At 40.8% G+C, this 9,623-nt stretch overlaps 1 protein-coding gene across 1 annotated transcript in view; it reads left to right on the top strand.

The window, feature by feature from the left end:
- Window positions 1–9,623, top strand: part of LOC134882542 (myosin heavy chain, fast skeletal muscle-like) — a 10,523-nt gene continuing 900 nt past the window's right edge. The window contains exons 1-36 of the mRNA XM_063910320.1: window positions 1–19; window positions 229–441; window positions 695–838; window positions 931–1,087; window positions 1,183–1,210; window positions 1,300–1,411; window positions 1,501–1,593; window positions 1,686–1,749; window positions 1,856–1,954; window positions 2,054–2,157; window positions 2,366–2,504; window positions 2,619–2,737; window positions 2,866–3,015; window positions 3,102–3,272; window positions 3,359–3,665; window positions 3,768–3,832; window positions 3,978–4,065; window positions 4,150–4,267; window positions 4,348–4,471; window positions 4,581–4,717; window positions 4,854–5,109; window positions 5,204–5,446; window positions 5,525–5,701; window positions 5,793–5,938; window positions 6,127–6,217; window positions 6,314–6,703; window positions 6,806–6,932; window positions 7,045–7,163; window positions 7,259–7,455; window positions 7,548–7,731; window positions 7,822–7,987; window positions 8,312–8,436; window positions 8,521–8,829; window positions 8,915–9,118; window positions 9,201–9,326; window positions 9,494–9,623. The exon at window positions 9,494–9,623 is cut by the window's right edge and continues 41 nt beyond it. Of these exons, the coding sequence (XP_063766390.1) occupies window positions 241–441; window positions 695–838; window positions 931–1,087; window positions 1,183–1,210; window positions 1,300–1,411; window positions 1,501–1,593; window positions 1,686–1,749; window positions 1,856–1,954; window positions 2,054–2,157; window positions 2,366–2,504; window positions 2,619–2,737; window positions 2,866–3,015; window positions 3,102–3,272; window positions 3,359–3,665; window positions 3,768–3,832; window positions 3,978–4,065; window positions 4,150–4,267; window positions 4,348–4,471; window positions 4,581–4,717; window positions 4,854–5,109; window positions 5,204–5,446; window positions 5,525–5,701; window positions 5,793–5,938; window positions 6,127–6,217; window positions 6,314–6,703; window positions 6,806–6,932; window positions 7,045–7,163; window positions 7,259–7,455; window positions 7,548–7,731; window positions 7,822–7,987; window positions 8,312–8,436; window positions 8,521–8,829; window positions 8,915–9,118; window positions 9,201–9,326; window positions 9,494–9,623 (5,410 nt within the window). The 5' untranslated portion in view covers window positions 1–19; window positions 229–240. The remainder of the gene's footprint in view (window positions 20–228; window positions 442–694; window positions 839–930; window positions 1,088–1,182; window positions 1,211–1,299; window positions 1,412–1,500; window positions 1,594–1,685; window positions 1,750–1,855; window positions 1,955–2,053; window positions 2,158–2,365; window positions 2,505–2,618; window positions 2,738–2,865; window positions 3,016–3,101; window positions 3,273–3,358; window positions 3,666–3,767; window positions 3,833–3,977; window positions 4,066–4,149; window positions 4,268–4,347; window positions 4,472–4,580; window positions 4,718–4,853; window positions 5,110–5,203; window positions 5,447–5,524; window positions 5,702–5,792; window positions 5,939–6,126; window positions 6,218–6,313; window positions 6,704–6,805; window positions 6,933–7,044; window positions 7,164–7,258; window positions 7,456–7,547; window positions 7,732–7,821; window positions 7,988–8,311; window positions 8,437–8,520; window positions 8,830–8,914; window positions 9,119–9,200; window positions 9,327–9,493) is intronic.

Consider the following 9,623-nt stretch of genomic DNA (forward strand, 5'->3'; position numbering starts at 1 on the left):
TCACCTGGGATCATCCAAGGTAAACCAGGCTTATCCTAGACACTGACTTAAGATGGAATATGTTTTAATTTATGTACATCACACTCTTTTGACTAAATAGGCTAGTTCTGATATAGTACCAATCTGTTTTAACAGATTTAGAGCTAATCCATCAATGTTTCAGGCACATTTGTTTTGGATGAAAGACTCAGCTAAATGTAACGTAATGTTTTTTTTCTTCTCATGCAGTAAACACTCACCATGGGGGACGCGGAAATGGAGTGTTTTGGTCCGGCGGCCGTTTACCTCCGGAAGCCAGAACGAGAGAGAATTCAGGCTCAAACATCTCCCTTTGATGCTAAAACCGCATACTTTGTTACCGAGCCCGCAGAAATGTTCCTCAAGGGGAAACTTCTTAAGAAAGAGGGGGGCAAAGCCACCGTGGAGACCCTCTGTGGAAAGGTGAGAACGAATGCATTTGATTTAAGGTGTCTAACATGTTGATGTAAAATCTGCTGACATATGTTAAATATTGCTAATCAGTTAAGGAAAATCTAAAAAATGAGTTCTGGTGTCAAAAGATTGTTTGCTGGAAGACAAATGTATAATTTAGGATTAGCAACTAAGATTTCAAAACCTGACAGTACATTAGACCAAACATGACTGCTGGAAAGTAATTCATTTTATTTCTGTGCCTCTTCTGTCTTTGTTACAGACTATCACTGTTAAAGACACTGAAATCTTCCCCATGAACCCTCCAAAGTATGATAAGATTGAGGACATGGCCATGATGACCCACCTCAGCGAGCCTTCTGTGCTGTATAACCTCAAAGAGCGCTATGCAGCATGGATGATCTACGTGAGTTTTGTGCAGGAGAGAGCTTTGTTTTATTGCACGCACATGTATTTGTAAAAGCATTAATCATTCTTTGATATTTCACACTGTTGTAGACCTACTCAGGGCTGTTCTGCGTCACTGTGAACCCCTACAAGTGGCTCCCGGTGTATGACTCAGGGGTTGTCGCAGGATACAGAGGCAAAAAGAGGATTGAGGCTCCACCCCACATCTTCTCCATCTCTGATAACGCCTATCAGTTCATGCTCCAAGGTATCCGTCAGTTTGAAAGCTATTGTGTGTCCAGAAATATCAAAGCTGTAAAGGTCAACAATCTAACTGTTAAACCCAATTTCAACTTCTTGCAGATAGAGAAAACCAGTCCATCCTAATTACGTAAGTGGCCATTTTTTAAATAAGCATTGTTAGCAGAAGTAAAGTCAGTCATTGTTAATAAATATTTATGAACACACCCATCAACCCAGTGGAGAATCCGGTGCAGGAAAGACTGTCAACACCAAACGTGTCATCCAGTACTTTGCGACAATCGCAGTGGCTGGAGGAAAGAAAGCTGAGCAGCAAGCTAGCAAGATGAAGGTACAAAAGTTGAATAATATAAGTTTATAATGAAAAAATCTAAATTATTATTACTATTGTTATATTGACAAAGTTAATTTTATTTTAAGGGGTCACTGGAAGATCAAATCATTGCAGCAAACCCACTGTTGGAAGCTTATGGTAACGCCAAAACTGTGAGGAATGACAATTCTTCACGTTTTGTAAGTATTTTGGGGAATTTTCTTAATGTCTGACTTTATGACAAATAAATGATTCACCATGACATTAATTTGAGTGTCGTATTTTTGTATAGGGAAAATTTATCAGGATTCACTTTGGAACAACTGGAAAGCTGGCTTCAGCAGATATTGAAACATGTAATATTTCATGGAACTTATCACTGTTTTACATCAAGCCCCATTCTTGTTGCTGTGCTTCTTTAGGACATTTCCTCACATTTTTCCACAACTTAAATCCATACAGATCTGCTGGAGAAGTCCCGAGTGACGTTCCAGCTGTGTGCTGAGAGGAGTTACCACATCTTCTATCAGCTGATGACCGGCCACAAACCTGAGCTACTAGGTGTGAGATTGGTTAATAATAATGTCAGTTATTAAACAATGGCTTATCACAGGTATACATTGTTATATTTCCATACATTTGGTTTCCTTTTTTTTTCAGAGGCTCTCCTGATTACGAAAAATCCATATGACTATCACATGATTAGTCAGGGGGAAATCACTGTCAAGAGTATAGATGACATTGAAGAATTCATCGCCACTGATGTAAGGACAACAAGTCATCATCTCTATTATGATTACGACTTTTACTTAATAATTCATCATACTCTGCACTACATCATACCTTATCTATTCTTTAGTTTAATAATTGGGAGAGAAATTACTACAAATATGTTTACCTGCTGCTTTATGCTTTAAAGCGAAGACGTCAGAAAGAATAATTCTAGTTTTAAACAGACTCTTTCTTTTACAGACTGCTATTGACATCCTCGGCTTCACTTTAGATGAGAAGGCAAGCATGTACAAGCAGACTGGAGCTGTGATGCATCATGGAAACATGAAGTTTAAGCAGAAGCAGCGTGAAGAGCAGGCCGAGCCCGATGGCACTGAGGGTAAGGAACCTACAGTAGGCTCCATTGGTTTTAATTTAGTGGTCAAGTTTATACTGTATAGAAGGTATGCTGGAAGTGTGTTTTTGTTCATAACTATTTTTGTTTTTTGTTAAGTGGCTGATAAAATCGCCTACCTCATGGGTTTGAACTCTGCTGATCTGCTAAAAGCACTTTGCTACCCCAGAGTCAAGGTTGGAAATGAGTTCGTGACGAAAGGTCAAACTGTCCCTCAGGTATGGAATACCAACAAAACCATGCAAAAAAACTGTCTTCCATTTTCACCATTAAATAAAATGTAGGATAATTTGTTCAGTTTGACAACATCCTTGGTAATCATGCATTTTTACATTTTTTAAATCAGGTCAACAATAATGTCAGTGCTCTCTGCAAGTCTGTCTATGAGAAGATGTTCTTGTGGATGGTCGTCAGAATCAATGAGATGCTGGATACCAAGCAGTCCAGACAGTTCTTCATTGGTGTCCTGGATATTGCCGGGTTTGAAATCTTTGATGTAAGTTAAACAACTCATTGGACTTTGTGTTTTACGGGTGAAATAGCACAATGAAAGTTTGACACTATCTTCTTTCCCATCTCAAGTTCAACAGCTTGGAGCAGTTGTGCATCAACTTCACCAACGAGAAGCTGCAACAGTTTTTCAACCACCACATGTTTGTCCTGGAGCAAGAAGAGTACAAGAAAGAGGGAATTGAATGGGAGTTCATTGATTTTGGTATGGACTTGGCTGCCTGCATTGAGCTGATTGAAAAGGTGAGCGACATGCAGTTTATTAACGACATAGAAAACTGTTTATGACTTTAAGCTTTGGTTTGTAATAATCATTTCCCTCGTGACAGCCAATGGGCATCTTCTCCATCCTTGAGGAGGAATGCATGTTCCCCAAGGCATCAGATGTCACCTTCAAGAACAAACTGTACGACCAGCATCTTGGTAAAAGTGCTCCCTTCCAAAAACCCAAACCTGCCAAAGGCAAAGCTGAGGCCCATTTCTCTCTGGTGCACTATGCCGGCACTGTGGACTACAACGTCAATGGTTGGCTGGATAAGAACAAGGACCCCCTGAATGACTCAGTGGTTCAGCTCTATCAGAAGTCTTCAGTCAAACTGCTTGCTCTCCTCTATGCATCACATAATGCAGCAGAAGGTAAAGACTATATTTCAAAGAACATAAGTTGGAGATGTATTAAGTTTTCAGTAAAAGTATATCGTTCAAAATAGAAACTCACATGTAGTTGCCCTGTTACAGCTGAGGGGAAAAAAGCTGCTAAGAAAAAGGGTGGGTCTTTCCAGACTGTATCTGCTCTGTTTAGGGTAAGTATGGCAAATGACTGCCTCACTACACATATATAAAACAGTGTTTGAACTACAAAATTTCCCAAAAGCTGCTTAAAGGTCGCATCTAAGGAAAAAGGTTAAGTTATTTATTTTTAGGTAACTCTTTAATTTTTCCATTCAGGAGAATTTAGGAAAGTTGATGACGAACTTGAGGAGCACCCATCCTCATTTTGTACGTTGTTTGATTCCAAATGAATCAAAGACTCCTGGTAAGCTAAATGTCAGTTTAAGTCATACATTTAAGCACTTTTGTAACTATGCACGAAAAATACTAAACTTAGCCTGTCTTTAAGGTCTTATGGAGAACTTCCTGGTCATCCACCAGCTGAGGTGTAATGGTGTGCTGGAAGGTATCAGGATCTGCAGAAAGGGCTTCCCCAGCAGGATCCTCTATGGTGACTTCAAGCAGAGGTAATCCAAAACTAAGATTTACTTTATTTTGACATTATTATGACAAATGACTCACTGTTGATTCATTTCTCTTGAATCAGATACAAAGTTTTGAATGCCAGTGTCATCCCTGAGGGACAATTCATGGACAACAAAAAGGCATCCGAGAAACTCTTGGGCTCTATTGATGTTGACCCAAGTCAGTACAAGTTTGGACACACAAAGGTAATCTGTGTGTCTGTAAATGTTTTTTTTTATTTTTTAGATGCTTTCCCTTATACTGCAAATAATGTTACCATCATGTCAAGTAACACTTCACTTTTTGTTGTTTTAGGTGTTTTTCAAAGCTGGTCTGCTGGGGACTTTGGAGGAGATGAGAGATGATAAACTGGCTAAACTGGTCACAATGACTCAGGCTCGGAGCAGAGGTTTCCTCTCAAGGAGAGAATTCCAAAAGATGATGGAGCGCAGGTATTGAAGGCAGATAGCATTGTTCATCTAATTATATTTTAAATTATTTTGAAAATACAATCCATGCTTCTCATCAACATAGCTTTATGAATCTAAATGAATCTGTTTTTTTTACTTTGATCCCTGTTTTCCCCAGGGAGGCTATTTATGCGATTCAGTACAACATCCGGTCATTCATGAATGTCAAAACCTGGCCATGGATGAAGCTGTACTTCAAGATTAAACCTCTGTTGAAGAGTGCTGAGACTGAAAAAGAGATGGCACAGATGAAAGAGGACTTTGCAAAGATGAAAGAGGATCTAGCAAAGGCTCTGTCCAAGAAGAAGGAGCTGGAGGAGAAGATGGTTTCTCTGCTGCAGGAGAAGAATGACTTGCAGCTTCAAATTCAGTCTGTACGTTAAATTGAAGAAGATCATTTGCTTCTTCAAAGATCTCCTTTTTTTACAGATAACTAATGATTTTAACTGATTGTCATTGCAAATCTAGGAAAGTGAAACCCTCAGTGATTCAGAAGAAAGGTGTGAAGGTCTCATTAAAGCGAAAATCCAGCTTGAGGCCAAACTCAAAGAGACAGCTGAGAGACTAGAGGATGAGGAGGAAATGAATGCTGAGCTGACTGCAAAGAAGAGGAAGCTGGAGGATGAGTGCTCTGAGTTGAAGAAAGACATTGATGACTTGGAACTCACCCTGGCAAAAGTGGAAAAGGAGAAACATGCCACAGAGAACAAGGTTGGTATACCTTCAATGACAATTCTTAAAAGAAGACTAAAACCCTTTAAAATTGTTTACAAACTATTCTGAATACAGGTTAAAAACCTTGTTGAGGAAATGTCATCTCAAGATGAAACCATTGCCAAGTTGACCAAAGAGAAGAAAGCCCTCCAAGAGGCCCATCAGCAGACCCTTGATGATCTGCAGGCAGAGGAAGACAAGGTCAACACTCTGTCCAAGGCTAAAGTCAAGCTGGAGCAGCAAGTGGACGACGTATGTATATACTCACAGCTGAAACTACCAACAGTTATTTTAATCCCAGTTAAAATGAAATACAAAAAACGCCTTGTCTCGGTTAAAACAGCTTGAAGGTTCCCTGGAGCAAGAAAAGAAGCTTCGTATGGACCTTGAGAGAGCAAAGAGAAAGCTTGAAGGTGATCTTAAATTGGCCCATGAAACCATCATGGATCTGGAGAACGACAAGCAGCAGTCTGATGAGAAAATAAAGAAGTGAGTGTGAATGTACTCATCAATTCAGTGCATTCACGTTTGACCTAATTGTATTCATCCAACAAACAGAAGCCAGAATAAAATCCTCCTATAGGCAAAGAAACAACATTTGTACACAAAGCTAAAGTGATATAAGGTAGTCCTGAATACTAGATGTAATGTTTATGAACTCTTTTGTCCACACGCAGGAAGGACTTTGAAACAAGCCAACTTCTTAGCAGGATTGAGGATGAGCAAACACTTTCTGCTCAGCTTCAGAAAAAGATCAAAGAACTTCAGGTTAGTACAGTAGATATATTAAGGGCATGAATTGTAGACAGAATTGTTTTACATTGTTGCTATGTTTATTTGTTTTTTTTAACATGTAAATATTAGGCTCGTATTGAGGAGCTTGAGGAGGAGATTGAGGCTGAGCGGGCTGCTCGGGCCAAGGTGGAGAAGCAGAGGTCTGATCTCTCCAGGGAACTTGAGGAGATCAGCGAGAGGCTGGAAGAAGCTGGAGGAGCAACATCTGTTCAGATCGAGATGAACAAGAAGCGTGAGGCAGAGTTTCAGAAGCTGCGTCGTGACCTCGAAGAGTCCACCCTGCAGCACGAGGCCACCGCTGCAGCTCTCCGTAAGAAACAGGCTGACAGTGTGGCAGAGCTCGGAGAACAGATCGACAACCTCCAGAGAGTCAAACAGAAGCTGGAGAAAGAGAAGAGCGAGTACAAGATGGAGATCGATGACCTCAGCAGCAACATGGAGTCTGTTGCCAAATCAAAGGTAAAGTTAAACAAGTTCACTTGCAACAAAAACTGCTTTGTTAAATATCTGCCTTAATTGGCTTTCACTGAATTAGATCCACACAACCTATGTCAATTTCAGGTCAATCTGGAGAAAATGTGTCGTACTCTTGAGGATCAACTGAGTGAGATGAAGACCAAAAATGAAGAACACATGCGACAGCTGAACGACATTGGGGTTCAAAGGGCAAGACTGCTAACTGAGAATGGTACTGAAAAAAACATATATACACACTGTATATATACTGTATATATATATATACAATTTTTGTACCGATAATTACCTTACATTACCAATTCAATACTACTGTATTTCCTTAGGTGAATTCAGTCGCCAGATGGAGGAGAAAGAAGCCCTGATCTCTCAGTTGACAAGGAGCAAGCAGGCTTTTACCCAGCAGGTTGAGGAGTTCAAGAGGCACGTTGAGGAGGAAGTTAAAGTAGGTGCACGTTAAATCACCAACACAATCCCAGTACTGCAAAGTTAAATGATTCATTTTAGCTGACAAATTATGTCAATGTGATTCTTTGTAAGGCCAAGAACGCCCTGGCTCATGCTGTTCAGTCGGCCCGTCATGACTGTGACCTGCTCCGAGAGCAGTACGAGGAGGAGCAGGAGGCCAAGTCTGAGCTGCAGCGTGCAATGTCCAAGGCCAACAGCGAGGTGGCTCAGTGGAGAGCCAAATATGAGACTGATGCCATTCAGCGCACTGAGGAGCTTGAGGAAGCCAAGTAAGCCCACAAGATTTTAACTGGATCTACCCTCCAATTATGAGTATGACTTAAACTATACTGAAAGTTTGTGAATCAAATAATCTTAACAGGAAAAAGCTTGCCCAGCGTCTTCAGGATGCAGAGGAATCCATCGAGGCTGTCAATGCAAAATGTGCCTCTCTAGAAAAAACTAAACAGAGACTGCTTGCTGAAGTGGAGGACCTGATGATCGATGTAGAGAGAGCTAATGCTCTGGCTGCTAACCTCGACAAGAAGCAAAGAAACTTTGACAAGGTCAGATATTCATTTGTGCCTTTTAACTTAAATAAGGAACATAGAATTGTGAATTCCCCAAAAACCCGGGTCTATTTCAATGTTTTTCAGGTTCTTGCAGAGTGGAAGCAGAAGTATGAGGAGAGCCAGGCAGAGCTGGAGGGATCTCTAAAAGAAGCTCGTTCTCTCAGCACAGAGATGTTCAAGCTGAAGAATTCATATGAAGAATCTCTGGACCAGCTGGAGACCTTGAAGCGAGAGAACAAGAACCTGCAACGTAATTAAAACAAAACCCAGAATACTCAATAGGCCACTAATAAAATCATTGGTAGCTTCCTGATCTGCAGAGTTTTGCAGACTTCATAGTTGAAACTGTGTCATTTGCTTTGACAACAATGGAAGAATGCACCCCCTGGTGGGCAAACAGGTTTAATTTGAATGGCCAATGATTTTAAGTACCAACTTCAAATGTAATACAATTTGGCAGTGTTTTCATAAAGGTACAAGTGTATGGTATATTGAGGTTGAATGTCTACCATAAAGATCAAACAAATATTTCAGCTCACACCTATCTAACCTGCTTTTACCTTCATTTTAACAGAGGAGATCTCTGACCTGACTGAGCAAATCGGGGAGAATGGAAAAACACTTCATGAACTGGAGAAAGGGAAAAAGATTTTAGAAACCGAAAAGTCTGAACTCCAGACTTCACTTGAAGAGGCAGAGGTACTGTCTGACAAAATATATCTAATCAAAACAATGTTTTAAAGGACTTTGGAAATAGACAACATGTATTTATTTTTTATCTAGGCTACCTTGGAGCATGAGGAATCAAAGATTCTCCGTGTTCAGCTCGAGCTCACACAAATCAAGAGTGAAGTTGACAGAAAAATTGCAGAGAAAGACGAGGAGATTGACCAGATCAAGAGGAACAGCCAGAGAGTGATTGAGACCATGCAGAGCACTTTGGATGCTGAAGTCAGGAGCAGGAATGATGCCCTGAGAATCAAGAAGAAGATGGAGGGAGACCTCAATGAGATGGAGATTCAGCTGAGCCACGCGAACCGCCAGGCAGCTGAAGCCCAGAAACAGCTGAGAAACGTGCAGGGACAACTTAAGGTATGGTGGTTAATGAAAAAAAAAAAAGTTATGTTTTACTTTTTTCAGGATGCATGGCTCATTGTCTATGTATTATTCCTTAAAGGATTCACTACTGCACCTTGATGAAGCCTTAAGAGGTCAAGAAGATATGAAGGAGCAGGTTGCCATGGTTGAGCGCAGGAACAACCTGATGATAGCTGAGATTGAGGAGCTGAGAGCTGCACTGGAGCAGACGGAGAGATGCCGCAAAGTGGCTGAACAGGAGCTGGTTGATGCCAGCGAGCGAGTGGGACTGCTGCACTCTCAGGTAATTAAAAACAATGACATGTGAAACACCTGTCAACAGAAAATGACAGTATGCAGCCTAATCCAAAATATTGTTTATTTAGAATACCAGCCTCATTAACACCAAGAAGAAGTTGGAGACTGACCTTGTCCAAATCCAAGGTGAAGTGGAAGATTCTGTCCAGGAAGCAAGAAATGCTGAGGAAAAGGCCAAGAAGGCCATCACTGATGTGAGTCATCTTTACATACCTCAATGTAAACTGAGCATTAGCGTATAATAAGTCAATGTATACTATTTTTTACGAGGGCCATTTCCCCACCACATCTAGTGTCAAGGCAATTGAACCACTAGATTGCAATAGGCTGAAATACAATCTGAAATTCTATAACATTTCAGGCCGCCATGATGGCAGAAGAGCTAAAGAAGGAGCAGGACACCAGCTCTCATTTGGAGAGGATGAAGAAGAACCTGGAGGTGACAGTGAAGGACCTGCAGATCCGCCTGGATGAAGCCGAGAATCTGGCCA

Source organism: Eleginops maclovinus, chromosome 20 (assembly GCF_036324505.1).
Source record: "Eleginops maclovinus isolate JMC-PN-2008 ecotype Puerto Natales chromosome 20, JC_Emac_rtc_rv5, whole genome shotgun sequence".
Lineage (NCBI taxonomy): Eukaryota > Metazoa > Chordata > Actinopteri > Perciformes > Eleginopidae > Eleginops > Eleginops maclovinus.